The 14,887-nt window shown below is 49.0% G+C and overlaps 1 protein-coding gene across 2 annotated transcripts in view; it reads left to right on the top strand.

The window, feature by feature from the left end:
• LOC116952930 (mannosyl-oligosaccharide 1,2-alpha-mannosidase IA-like) overlaps positions 1-14,887 on the top strand; it is a 443,203-nt gene that overhangs the window by 234,296 nt on the left and 194,020 nt on the right. For both annotated transcript variants that reach the window (XM_032972670.2, XM_076074611.1), the window contains exon 4: positions 646-764. In XM_032972670.2, the coding sequence (XP_032828561.2) occupies positions 646-764 (119 nt within the window). The remainder of the gene's footprint in view (positions 1-645; positions 765-14,887) is intronic.

The raw sequence follows: 14,887 nt of genomic DNA, 5'->3' as shown, positions 1-14,887 counted from the left end.
CACAATCTTGATTTGACACAAAGCACGTACTCAGCCGTACGTTTTTATTTCTTTATTTTTAAACTGCGCAATTGACTACGGAGTGAGCGTTAACGTCACTGTGAGGCTAGAACGCCGGCAACGTCTCCGGCGTAACGCAGAGCCAAGACCCGGAAACGCAAACTGATGAAATTATGTTTCTCTCTGTAACGGTGGACACACTGTTCTTGTGAAGTATATGATGCATCCAATAGCCTCTCGCCTGACCGAATAGAGATCATGAACACAATAGACATACTCAGGATATGTACGTACGCATGCTGAACTTCTTTCGCGCCGTACGTTGCCAACCGTGCCAATCGAAGTTGCGTGAAATTGACGAATGAATGCCTTCGCCTTTACATAACCACGTGCTCATGATTCATACGATCCTGTTTCATGGAAGAGCCACGTCTGATGCGATATGTACTAAAGACACATCTTCACACGTGTGCTTCATTACAGAAAAGGTGCCTCGGTACCGTACATGCCTTTGCGTTTCCCGATACTTTATTGCACCGCATTTTAGTTGCGCCGTGGTTCGGCCTCGCGTGTCCATGACCCGCCCGGGGTTGCGAGATCTACCGCCTCCCCAATCTGACGTTCGCGGTGGCGATTCCTGGCCAGGGAGCGCGCGGATGGGAGCCACGATCGTGGACGCGCTGGACACCCTCTACATCATGGGGCTGCATGAGGAGTTCATGGACGGCGCCCGCTGGGTCAGCAAGCACCTGGACTTCAACGTGGTGAGCACGGAGGGCATCCCCCCCCCGCCCACGCGCGCACCTCGCCAACGGCAAAGTCCGCCCGTGCGTGGTGTAAATGTCTCGGTTAAAACGTGTGACGGCGAAAGGTAGAGAGATGCCTGCGTAGTTCACTGGTCCCCCCACCCCACCCACGATGGCCTTACCAGAGCTCTGTGCAGCAGCAACCTCAGAGTTGTCCCGGGTGTGCATGTGGGATTCCGTCGCGACTAAACCAGGCTTGTCGCGTTGTGGTGCCCTTGAGGGTATCGGTCATCATTGACCCTAACACGAGTGGCGCACGCAAGGAGCACGAGGTTGTCCCGATGCCAACAGGGGGAGCCCTATGTTTTGGTTCTGTCTGAATCGACTCTAATCAGTAAGCTGAATCGATTCGAATTTAATCGCTTTTACCTTTAAACTGTTTTATTTTTTCGTAGGTGGGGCACCGCCCGGACCTTATTCAGTGACCTTGTTTGATAATTTTTTGAATCGCTATTGCGCCAAACTCATAGCCTCGGCGATGATAGCCGCTGAGGTCGTGACGGGTTTCATTTTCCATTTTTCTTGCCATGTGCTGTAATGTACGCTGATGCCTACTTTATTGATTGATTGATGAAACGTTTAGTAGTTTGACACTTGGTTTGGCTGAGCTCATCTCTTAGATTCTGAATATTTATTTAGACTGGAGGAATCCGATGAGCTATGAAGCTCTTTTTCACAGTTTATCAGGAGGGGTGGGCCAGGAATTAACAACGACAAACAATACAAAAACACGAGCGGAGTGCAAAGTATAGGGAACGTAAGCAAATCACATTTTCTTAGCTCTTTCGGTAAAGTCACGTTGACGGGAAACAATAAAATAATAAAATATAATAAAATATATATATAATGTTTCTTGCCGTTGGTTTTTCACACCTGATGATGACCGGTTTGTGTTATGGTCGAAACGTCGTGAGAATTTTTATTGTTTTATATATTTTTTATTATTTTATTGTTTCCCTTCAACGTGACTTTACCGAAAGAGCTAAGAATATGAATTACTGCAGTCACGAAAGCTTTAAATCAAAATTCAAATCACATTTGTTTTTTTACCAGGTAAATCCCACGGAGCTGCCATATATATTTTTTTTTCAGAAGCGACCTGGCCGCAAATGACAGGTCAACGGAGCGGCTTGTCACGTGAAAATGTATCGCAGCCAAATTAGAAATTTACCGCTGCCAAATAATCTTAATAATCTCCAAAGAATAACACGCACGGATGTAACGGACGGTTGACACTCAAGAGACAAATCTTTTGCCGAGCGTGAAGCAGCCCCATCTGGTGTGTGGGGCGGGGGCCGAGAGAGCCCACCCCTCCCCCATGCGGTGGTACGTATTAAGGTGTGTGGCTGGTGTCATCTTCCTGCCCTAACACGAGGCCCTGCTGGACCGCTGGTAATTTTAAATAATTTTCTTTATCTCACGACCCTAACCCTTAAAAAATTGTACAAGTGAATGGTGATTAATTCAAATTTTGGAGGAGAGGGACAAAAAAAAAGCTTCTCCGATGTGAACGCGTTACAGAATTTGTCAACTGATGTTTAACCGAACAGCCCGTGAGCCTTAAAGCCAGGCTCCCTTTTCCTCTTGCCACTTCACGAGGCAGCCTTAGACCAGTGTCCACCGCCATCACTGAGTCTCATAAACAAGGCATCAGCACCCTGACTCCTTGCCATGGGGTTGGCCCAATGTGAAGAATAAAAGCCATTCTAAAACAAACAAAAACATCTCAACGCATGAATGACATCAGGGCCCACTGCATCAAGTGTTCTTGCCTTTAGGCAATAAACCTACATTTTTCAGAAAATGTAATTTTATCGGTATATATTAAAAAAATGAACAGACAGCTAATAATTTGTTTAATTCAGCAACATATGGCTCTTATGAGAGATCAAGAGATTGAGATGTTTGCTGATGGCTTATCGAGTGTGGCATGGGGGAATGCTTCAAAGTGTTTTTTGTGAATTATTTACAATGGGTTAGAGTTGGTCGTGCACTCACGATAATTTGCCCCGTACTGTAGACGAAGAAAGTAGCACAAGATAGAATGCAGAGATGTTTGATAACAGCGCAAGACATCGGTAGGAGTTGGTAGGTATGCATGAATATATGTTCAACTTCTTTCACACCGTATGTAGCCAACCGTGCTAATCAGAGGTGTGGGTGAAGGACAACAAATTAAACACAAAAAGCTGTTCTAAGGAAATAAGTTTCAATCTAGATGATGATTTCAAAGTGCTTCGCTCCGGTGGTTTCCTAATATCGGAAGGAAGAGCGTTCCAGACGGCCGCAGAAGCGCATCTGAAAGCGCCACGCGATGCGGTGACCACCGTCTTTGTTCGATGGTTAGCCGAAAACTGCTGCTGCGAGGATGACTGTAGTTCGCGAGATGGTTTATGCTCCTTGACGAGATGAGCAAGGTATTTTGGTTCATTTGTGGCGAGCACTTTGTGTGTGTGTGTGTGTAACGAGCGCGACCTCTACAATGTATTTGTTCGGGCAACCGGAAGCCAACGCAGCTCAGGGAGAGGGTGTACGAGTCCCGGGGTGGGTAGGCAGGCAGGCAGGCAGGTTTTCATTCTTGTCAGGTGGTTTACAGTGGCGTAGCCTGGTTGGCTTGTGCCCTGGGTGTAAGAAGTGACACGGTGGCCCTTTAGTCCCATTTCCCCCTCCGCTTTCCGTGGTCCGGCGCTTGGGCACCCTCTGACCTGTCGGTCCTGGAGCAGTTCCACCGCCTGCACACTTTTGCCCCAGTTAGCTGCGGTGCTTGTTGCTGGGTGTATATATAAGCAGTCTCTATTGAGAGCCAGATTGTGGCCAAATTTTAAACAGTTTTAGTTCTTCCGGGGTAATGCGCTACACACGGCGTATATTTATACTGAGACAATATCGAAACAATAATTAAAGAACAAAAACATTGTGATCAGTTTCAGTGCGAAGCTGGAGTGGCATGTTAATAGGAAAAAAAAAAACAAGTAACACGTTTACACAATGATTATAATTACTAAATTATATATAAAAAGAAAATGTGGCGAGACAATACAACCGCTATATACTGCAATAACAGCCGTAAATTGCAGTAATTCAATCTTAATAAAATATGCTTGGAGTAATCTGCCGGCGCTGCATGCATCAGCCAGCCTTTAAAACATTTCTAACTGCGATGGCCCATTATGGCTTCAACCGAGAAAATTATATTTGATTGAGGTGATATAACCGATAAATGAAGCATGGACCTATAATATCATTCCATGTACCCAAAGCAGCGTACATTAAAGTTTCGAATTAAATCACCCAAATTTCCCAACTCACTCCCTTTGGAAATGAAGTAAATTGTGTGCATTATAAAGCCTTTAAGGCCCATTTGAAAAACGCATCTATTTAATGAAGCCTACCTTTCCTCTGGTTGATTGCGATGTGCTGTCAGGCTGGTAGGGAATAGACAGTTTCTAATAAAGATGATGATGATGATGCTGGTGCTGATGAAATCACTCACGTGCATAGCACACAACTCTGTTTAAACACTGAACGCAAATCCGCGCCTCCGATTGGCTATGTACGGCGCAAAAGAAGTTCAACGTGCATACACACTCGGGGGCCATTCGTGCACTGAATAATTCGTTAACCCTACGGGCAGCTCCGACTGTCGGTTCTATTTCCTATTCCCTATAAATCCCGAGCACGTAGATATGTTGCGCTGGTCTCATGCTGAACAGCTTCATTCAAACGTAATTCCGGGGTCACTGTGAATGTTATTTTTTTCATATTATCACCCTTCGCCCAGGAAGGAGCTGACGAAAACAACATTATTTTCCAGGGTTATACTCCGGCTGACTGGGATGTTTTTGGTAGTTCCTTGAGTGTATGTTCTCCCGTGTGGAAGGGCACCTGAGTCTCGAGTTTAGAGGGTTGATCTCCGCACTAGACAGGTTCTGTAACTGTTTGCTCTCATCACCGTCATCATTGTCATCGTCATCACCATCAGCTGTGATCAATCCCACTGCTGGTTGAAGGTCTCCTCAAGCCTCTCGCGATGTGCAATAACCAGTGTGGCATCTTGCGCACGAGCTCACTCAGGCGCACTGCGTTCGCCACAGTGGGACGTCCTCTCAGGCGTGTTTCCTCCTCTTGTCCTGTCGCTCCGTCGTTAGTCTCCACCACCAGCCGTCCTTGTGCCCTGCCACCAATCCGACTCGAGAGCAGGCTCGTGTCTCTAGCCCGCCGTATTATTCCCTAATCCACGTGGCTCCTCTTTCCGTCTCTCTCTGCATTTCCAAGCGTGCATCCCTCCACGCTTTTGTGTGCAACTTTATTTTTTTTATTTTCTTCTCCACTCTTTCTCGTTCATGATCGGACGCGACCTGACTGCACATTATGACTCAAAGCGAGTGGCAAGGTACTCCAGAAGTGAAATAGAGCTTCATATCTCATTGGATTCCTTCGGTATAATTAAATATTGTGATTCTGATTCTTCTCAATCGTAGGTCATAACCGGTAATATACACGGATTCGAAGTGTATTCCTTTAGCGACATTGCGATGATACTTTTCATTCGCTAGACCACCGAGTTGTCCGTGACGAGGATGGCATCCGGCCAGCCTACGGTAATATTTTTACGTTTACCCATAAGTTGTCCTCCTGGACATCTGTGAAAAAGAGCTTCATAGTTCATCGCATTTTCCCAGTCTAAATAAAGATTCTGATAATGAAGTTGTCGAAATAAATAAATAAATATTCATTTACCGAAAGAACCAAAGAGTATATATGAATACATTGTGACCAAGCACCAACTACATCAACTTTACAAGAAAGCGTCACAATGCGTTTCTCCTCCGCTTCAATGACGAACCATTCACGGAGGCATTTTAACTCGTAACCCTTACCTGCGAGCATTAATCGCGTGAGTGCTTTCTGTAAATCTGCGGTGTAACGGGCGAGGGTGCAGCAAGTTAAACTGCACCGGCGCCCAGACACACTGGCGTGAAGGAGAATGAAAATCACTGGACAAGGGGCCAAATTGTACTGCTTGTACCATGGCCCATGCGGCGCCACTGCTTGTAAACTATAAACAAATGTTTTTTTTTTATTTTACCAGGTAAGGCTGACTGATCTATAGTAGAACCCAGCTTAACGGCCACCGCTGTTCACGACTAATCGCTTAACGACGTGTCTCCGTAGGGCACAATGTGTTGTGTACAGAGTAGTGTATAGTGTAGTGTATAGTTGGGTATAGTGTAGTGTATAGTGTAGTTTATAGTGTAGTGTATAGCTGTGTATAGTGTAGTGTATAGTAGTGTAGTGTATAGTGTCGTGTATAGTGTAGTATATAGTGGAGTGTATAGTGTGGTGTATAGTGTATAATGTAGTGTATAGTAGTGTATAGTGGAGAATATATTAGTGTAGTGTATAGTGTAGTGGATAGTAGTGTAGTGTATAGCAGTGTAGTGTATAGTGTAGAGTAGAACCCCTCTTAAAGGCCAACACTGTTCACGACTAATCGCTTAACGATGGGTCTCCATAGAGCACAATGTGTTGTGTACCGAGTAGTGTATAGTGTAGTGTATAGTTGTGTATAGTGTAGTGTATAGTAGTGTAGTGTATAGTGTCGTGTATAGTGCAGTATATAGTGGAGTGTATAGTGTGGTGTATAGTGTATAATGTAGTGTATAGTAGTGTATAATGGAGTATATATTAGTGTAGTGTATAGTGTAGTGGATAGTAGTGTAGTGTATAGCAGTGTAGTGTATAGTGTAGAGTAGAACCCCTCTTAACGGCCAATGCTGTTCACGACTAATCGCTTAACGACGGGTCTCCATAGAGCACAATCTGTAGTGTATAGTGTATCGTAGTGTGTATAGTATATAGTAGTGTAGTTTATAGTAGTGTATTGTGGAGTGTATAATAGTGTAGTGCCTCCATGTGTTCGCTTACCGACCATTCCCCTGTCAACGACGGGCTGTTGTAGGTACAGTAAATATTAATTAATGCATTGATTAACCATGTTTCTTTTAATATTATGTGTTCATAATGTTAGTATATTATGTATTAATATCCATTGTTTAACTATTATAAAGTAAGTTTTTCTGGGTGAAAAAGGGTAACTTTCCATGCCATCAGAAAGAATTAAGCCTTTAACGTGTATTTCCTATACTCGCTTAATGACAAAATTAATTAACGACCGGTTTCGTGGAACCGATCACCATCGTTAAGAGGGGTTCTACAGGGCAGCTATTTTTCAGAAGCGACCTGGTGCCACCAATGATAGCTCAACGAAGTGGCTTATCATCACGCGGACATTTATAGCAGCCAAATTACTCTAAACGTACGATTCTAAGGGTCGCACAGCGGCAACACTCATGCCTGTTTGGAGTTTCGTGCGTTCTTCTCATGATGTGCGTGGGTTCCTTCTGGGTTCTCTGGTTTCCTCCCGTAGCTAATAACAGAAGCACGCAACCTAAGTGGTATCGGGCCAAACATCCCGATGACGAAAAACTGCCTGCAAAGTGCTCAATTGGGATTGCACGCAGCAGCAACATTGCCTCCTGCTGCAACAATTTGGCAGGTTCCTCCGAAAAAAAAAGGTCTTGATATTCTGTAAAGCTTTCCTGGGGAAATGAAAAAAAAGTGCCTCACTGCTCAAACGAAAGCTGAGGCGACGCTCCGTCTCCGTTGGTGACCCTGAGCTATGAGATGGTTATTACAAATTCCCATGGCAGAAGCTGTTCACGTCATAGGACAATCGCTGTTGCATCCCACCTACGAGTTGTTATCTTATTGACCGCAGAAGGATTCTATTTCTCAGTATTGGAACTCGTAAGTGGAGCACTGTAACCCGTGGCATGACCCAGCCCCGATGGCGAGTGGTTTTCTTTTTTTTTAGGCTTTGCAAGTTTTTACGACGCTCTGCATTTCGGTTTCTGCTCGTCCTTTCAGCCCCTCGCTCAGATTGACTTCGTCCGCCTGGCGGTTCGACTTGGCCTTCGTTTGACGCGGCCGAGCCGAGCGAGCGCGAGGCTTCCGCGATAGCAGAGGCCCTTACAAAAGTCCACCGAATCAATCGGCGAGTAAAGCAGCCGCTGCCCCCGCGTGATCAGTGTCTGAGTGAGCCAATTGGTGGTTCACCTGCGCTGCTCCCTGGCCTACGTCGTGACGAACGCACGGCGATTTTTAATGCACAATAGTAAATTAACAACAACAACAACAATAATGATTTCGGCTTGCAACGCGCGCCGCCCCCACGTTGCTCGCTCGCTCGCTCCGTCGAAGGGAGAGGGAACGACTCGGAGGCACGAGGGTGGAACCGCAGACAAGTGGAGAAGGCGGCAGCCAGGCGGGTGAGCCGGAACAAAATCTCCTCCCCCCTCCCAAGCTCTGCAATCCCCTATATATGAAGGTGTTTTCAGTCAATCAATGAGTGTTTCTACGTGAGAGGAAACCGGTCCACCCGGAGAAAATCCACGCGCGCGATGGGGGTGGGGGGGGCGGCAACCCTCTTTATCCCATACAAGTGGAGCAGGTGGCGTTCACACTTACTCTGCTGCCTTCTCCTGCCGAGCCAGGCAATTGGCACCTCACCGATGCACACGGCGAAGCAGGGAGTTTCGCGGCATCTGTACGAGACCCACCAGCCCTCGCCGCTGCCTCCAACAGCGCTGGCTCTGCGGGCTGCCACGTGCAAGCGTAGCTACCATCACAACCGGCGCCAGCAGCCAGTGCCCTTGCGGTGCGTTAGGGGAGCTAGCCAGCGCCCCTGGGGCTGCGTCGCGCTCGTCAGCCAGACGGATCGGCGGAGCCAGCAGCCGCGTCGTCTCTCGCTGTGGCCGTCATCGTGATCGCTCCCACTGCCGTCAGGACCGGGGGGGAGGGTGGTGGCGACAGAGGCTCCCGCTCCGCAATTTGAACCCGGCTACCCGAGTTCGATTCCTGGCCCACGGCTAACATCAGCGGCGAGTGATAGAGCAACCGGTTCTGGGGCCCGTCTTTAGCAATCTGCGTTGACAAAATGTGGTGAAGTATGATGCAACAAAGCCGAAGACTGACGGTGTCCAGGTAGTCGATAAAAAAAAAATACTCCGTACGTTTGTATTTAATTGTTGTCTGAGGGACCACTCTGTGCGAAGTCAAGTAGTGGCTGACTAAAATGTGACGAACCACGAGCAGTGCCAACTCGTGTGGAGGCGTGGAGCTTAGTCAAGGGGAACGCATCCGTCCTGCGGTAGGGTGGCACAGTGGCTACACCTGTCCCTCGCAGCAATAAGCACCTGGGGTCGATTGCAGACTTGTGCAGTTTTGATTGTGGAGTTTGTATATTCTCCAACTGTTCTAAAATGGGGTTTATTCAGGTTCTCCAATAGCTCAGAAAAAGCGTCCCACATAACTGGGTATCGGGTAAAATATACTGCAATGCTGAGAAATCGACTGTAAATGACTCCTGTTTGGGTGTACACGCAATCGCGACGTTGCCTCCCACTGCGAAAACTTGTCAGCTCCTGAAAATGGTCCTTGAGACTCGGCGAGTCGCTTTGCCGGGTAAAATGCGAATTAAATAATGAAGGCAATTGAAAAAAAAAGTGCTATAATTTTTATTTGGGGTGGGGGGGAGGGGGGGGGCATTCCCTGGTGCAATCGTGATGAACTGCCCGCCGTGAGAATTCCACCGACATTTCTGCGTTTCCTGATTACGATAGCAACAACTTGAGATGTAATGTACGATTTCTCTAAAATAGAATTGTTGATTAAAAAAAAAAAACCCCCACAGACAATATTTTCTTGTCCACATGAAAAATGCATGTGACCCAATATTTGCCAGTTTTGCTAAATTGTCACCGCACGCTTGTGCATTTCTGCAATTGCAATGTAAAAAAAAATGACAAAAAACAATAACATCCTTTGAAAAAAACAACACGCACGTACACACACGTGGGCTTTCGCGGGAGCTTAGTTGCATTGTGGAATGCGCGACAGCTTGATTTATCGTTTGTTACGTTGTGTTGTGTTAAATTTAACAGCCCTCCTCTCTCGGTGTCTCTCTACTCCCCTTCAGACTCTTGCCACTAAATGTACTTAGCCGGGCCCTCCTTCCCCATTGCTCAACGATTGATCTTCATTTCACTCTTCACCTCCGACTCCGGGGTCGTTCCTGTCGCCGCTACTGTGCGCGGCGCGTGGCGTTTGTGCGCGAGGGGATACATTTAACGTTGGGGCCGGGTTATTCGTGAGCGCCGATGTCCGCTTTACCCCTGCAGCCGCTTTACGGACGTCAGTGCTCGCGACAACCGTCCATCACCCGCGACACGGGCGGTGGAAACGGTGATGCACGGCGCGGCGCCTTTGAAGCCGGCGTCCCGAGTTCGATTCCCGCTCACGACGAATATATCAGACCGGTCCTGTCCCTCCGCCAGGTCGACCCGGCCTCAAATTAATGCATATTTGCGGTAGTGTAACGGTTAGCACGCTATGTATGCATGTTCATGGTATATGTATGTGTGTACAGGGAGTTGGAGTAAGCACGCTGTGCTATGAACCCGGCGACCCGTGTTTGATTCTCGCTCATGGGCAACACCAGTGACAATTATTTAAACCGCTCCTGGACATTCCCTCGGGCGACTCAGCCTTTACACGAGCATCGCCGCAAGGGAGACAAAGGTGGCCGAACGTGGTGCTCGCCACCCACCCCCTCGTGTGCTGTGTCAGCCTTCATAGGTGCTACTCGCCAGCAGCACTTGACCCAACAGTCTGTTACGGCTACACGGTGGGAGGGGGGGTCTTTGTCTTTGGTCCGTGGCACGGAAGTGGGGTTGGTGTATGAGGCCAAGGTCGCGTGTGTGCCAGGACACCGACCTGTGGAGTGTCCGCAGAAGGCAGCACAGCAAAGAGGTTGCTGCCACGTCTGTACTCTGGCGTGCATGTCGTCCTCCGCACATTTGAGCCTCCTCCAAGCCACGTTGGCCCCTCCCCTCCCGTGCGAGATCGCGACGTCTCGGAAGACAAAGACACGGGGCCAAATGTCCCGAGCTCGACCCTCCCCCAACAGAGAGTCGCAAAAAAACTCGGTTAACAACAAAGTCACCGTAAATCATTGCACGGTGTCTCCCTTCGGACATCATACGCACACCGAGCTGGGCTGTTCGTATGGACATCGCTTTGTCAGTCCCCTCCCCATGCCTCGCGGATCCCTGGGGGCTATTGGACCATACTTCAGCGCGCTCGCCAGTTTCGGTTGGTGAAGGCGGGGAGCATAGACGTGGGAGCGTTGTGATATACTGCACGCCACAGAAGTGAGATTTTGCTGTGCTGTTCTCTGATGCCCAATGCATCGCCTCAGAGCAGCCGATAGCAGCTATGTTATGGATGGTGGCCTCCCATCCATGGGGGCATTCTGGGTGAACCGGTCACTGCCAAATTGTGTTGTGCATGGAGGCATTTCAGTGTCCTTTCCCGAGCAAACGAAGAGATGCGCATTGAGACGCAATGGAAGTTGGCGTCTTGCTTCAGTATTTGTTCCATTGGTAATTACCATTGATCACTCCGCAAGCTGGCGGGAGTTCCGACTTGTGGTTATGTACCCTGGCCACAGCCTCATGTCCGCCGAATTGTCAATAGCCAATGGTCGCGTTTGCATTGAATCTTGTCGCCGTTGAGTGAGCGAACGACCCGAGAAGACGACGCCGCACGACCACTTCAGTTGTTTATGGTCCCCCCCCCCACCCTCTCCCTCCCCCCCACCTCTCCCCCGCCCTCCACACCCGACGCGGTGAGTCGTCCCTCGTCATGCTTCTTCTCCAACGAGCGTTCCGCCACCCTGTCATAGTCACCCAGCGTTTACTCCTCAGAGTTGAAACAGAACAGCTTCAGTGCAAAGCTAGCTTTAATGCTAGCACCCGTGGTGGTGGGATGTTAACTACCTTGCCTGGTATGCAGGAGGTTGTGGGTTCGATCCCGACCTTGACGATGACTGTGTATTTGGAGCTTGCGTGCGTCTCTCCCCGTGCTCGCGTGGATTTTTCTCCGCGTCCTCCGTTTTTTGTCCCTCCACATTTCGAATCAACATCACGCATTTGGAGTCTTTGGCTGCTGTAAATTTCCGCTTGATGATAAGCCACCTTTTTGAGCGATCGTTTGCGGCCAGGTCGCTTCTGAAAAAGAGCTTCATAGCTCAGTGGGCCTTACTTGCCAACAAAAATAATACTTATTTACTAAGGAAAGCCACACTCGATCTGAAGATTATTTTTTCAGGAGACTCCTGGATTAGGATGTTTGGCCAACTTTAATTACATTGGATGTTTTTAGCTATGGATACCAATTGGAAAGCTCAGATGAAACCTGTATATAGAACAGGGGGAGAAAACGCAAGCACCACGCAAGAAAAGGAATCAAACCCAGGCCCCTTCTTGCTGCGAGACAACACGTGGTACAACTGAGAGCTATAGAGCTCAGTGGCTCTTGGTTTTGTTTAATGCAATCTCTGCTCATGGTTTCACGGAGTAACCAGGCCAATAACGCGGTACTCACTTCCCCACAGTCCACGGCCCACAAACCTGGACTTGGCACCACCTAAGGCGGCAATTCTCAACGTCTCCCGTTGAACGTCTCTCGCAGGTTGGAGCTCGCTCGATATCAGCGGCACGCCGAACCCAAAACGAAGGAAAGAATCGCAGTTGGCCCAACTGCGCGTGCGCGCGCAACCGAGGGAGTGGGGGCTAACGACGGCCGTCTGCCGCCCCGTCACTGCCCACCAGCGACCAATGGGGAGGGGAGACGGGCAGGAGGGGTGGGGTGGGGGAGTTCGGAGGGATGGATCGGCAACTGAACGGCACGGAGGAAAGTTCAACTGTCCCTCACTTGGGTGCAGTTGAGGTTTTCCTGCGATTCCGAAAATGCAGCGGCACATCTGGGAATTTGCCGCGGCACACCGGTTGTGAAGCACCGAGCCGAGTTAGCAAAGCTTTAGACGTACCGATTTATTGATATGGGGGGATGAGAGTGTACGTATTTATGTATGTATGTGGAACTTCTTTTGCAACGTACGTGGCCAGCAGGTCATGGGATCTATAACGTCCGCTGTAAAGTAGACGGAGCACAGTAACTTTAAGGTCACTGTGCACACCGCAGTTTCAATGATTTACACATATTTGAAATATGTGTAAAAAAGGCCGAAGGACATTCCAAATAAAACCCTCATCGACGACCCCACGATCGCTATGCGCGGCGTTGATCTGCCAAGAAAACTGCGGTGCTCCGTCAACCGTTTCAGAACAGCAACAGGTCGCTGTGCACACCTCGTCCACAAGTGGAGAATTAAAGACGACCCACGGTGTGACCACGGCCACCCGAAGCAGGCAGTGGACCACGCTGCAAACAACCGCATCCCACGTCGGCTCTCCGGCGGACTGAGCGGTATTAGTCGCGCTACTCCTCAAGCTATCGCGTGGCTCACAGACTTAAACCTGGATGTGTGATTTGCACATACTTGCCATCCGCTAGAAAGAAAGTATCAATGGGGGGTGGCCGCTGGATTCTAAGCGTGCACCCATTAAACCCAGCGGCAACGAAACTTTTTGGTTTCAGGGGTGGATATTGATGACGGGCGGGGAGAGATTGATTCGTTCTCTCGGGGAAATATAAATTTCCATTGAAAATCGCTTGACGCATTTTCTACTACCCATTACAGAATTTGGCTCACAGCAATGGATGGCATGGGCACTTTCGCAACTAATGACGGCGTCTGGCAATCCATGCACTCAGGCAGATGTCATACAGATTATGTTTTACGCGGAGATAATTTCGCGGCTAAGACCGAAATGCCACAACGGTGGCAAAAAACAAAAGCTGTGTTTTTTTTGTTTTAAATGCACGGAGTTTGATCATCAATTACACTAGACTTGTGCCATCAGCGTCAATGCACTAAGACTCCATCCATCATGGGACACCCCCTAAAGGCAGTAGATCCTCATATTGTATTTTAGGAAAGGCTCTGAAAGATGACAGCACAGTGGAGGGGTGGGGGGCATGGGTGAGTGAAGGGGGGGAAGCAGCCACTGTGGGTCACGTGGGTGTCCGGACTCCCCCCCCCCCCCCCCCCCCCCGCCAACATTTGTCGATGTGGATATGGAGAGATCCGGATAAGTTTACGGCCCTGGTCATCACACTCACACCTTTGGTCAACAGAAACACAGTCGGCGCAGCAAAGACAAAGATCCCCCGTATAGCCTTTAACAGACTGTTGGGGCAAGTGCTGGTAGCGAGTACTTATGAAGGCCGGTACGGCACACAAACGGGCGATACCCAGCACGACACCTGGCCACCTTTGTGTCCCTTGCGGTAAAGTTTAAACACCACACCAGGTTCTCATTAGAGGCTGAGTCGATCTAGAGGAGGCCCACAACCAGTTCAGATAATCGTCACTGGTGTTGGCTGTGACCGGGAATTGAACATGGGTCGCCGGGTTCATAGCGCAATGCGCTAACCACAACGCTACCACTCTCCACAGTCAGCCCACACATTCACACAGCCAGTGCACACACGGTAAGCACACACACATTCACACAGCCAGTGCACATACGGTAAGCACACACAGCACACACACACAGCATGCACACAGCGCACACACAGCACACACACACAGCACACACACAGCACACACACAGCACACACAGCACACACACAGCACACACACACACAGCACACACACACACAGCACACACACAGCACACACACAGCACACACACATTCACACAGCCAATGCATCGCACTCACATACACAGCCAAAAATCGCTTAGCACAAGTGCAAACGACGTGCGCGCGTGCCGTACGACTCCCCTGCGTTGCACAGGAGAGTCGCGTCCCGTGTGCACGCGTCATTCACACTTGGGTTTCATTTGCACCTGTGGTGCAACGCCACCATGCACCACCCTTGTGCAATATTCCTTGTGCTACCACCCTGCACCATCCTGTACCACCCTATGCCACCCTGAGCCACCCTTGTCCAATAATCTGTGTGCTATCAGCCTGTACTCCGCTGCACAACCCTGCACCATCCTGTGCCACATGCACCGCACCACTTCCCTGCGCTGTGAACGTGGTTC

The sequence above is a fragment of the Petromyzon marinus genome, chromosome 49, assembly GCF_048934315.1.
Source record: "Petromyzon marinus isolate PM22_M1 ecotype Great Lakes invasive population chromosome 49, UKy_Petmar_22M1.pri1.0, whole genome shotgun sequence".
In the NCBI taxonomy this organism is placed as follows: Eukaryota; Metazoa; Chordata; class Hyperoartia; order Petromyzontiformes; family Petromyzontidae; genus Petromyzon; species Petromyzon marinus.
This window is presented reverse-complemented; position numbering and strand designations above follow the sequence as displayed.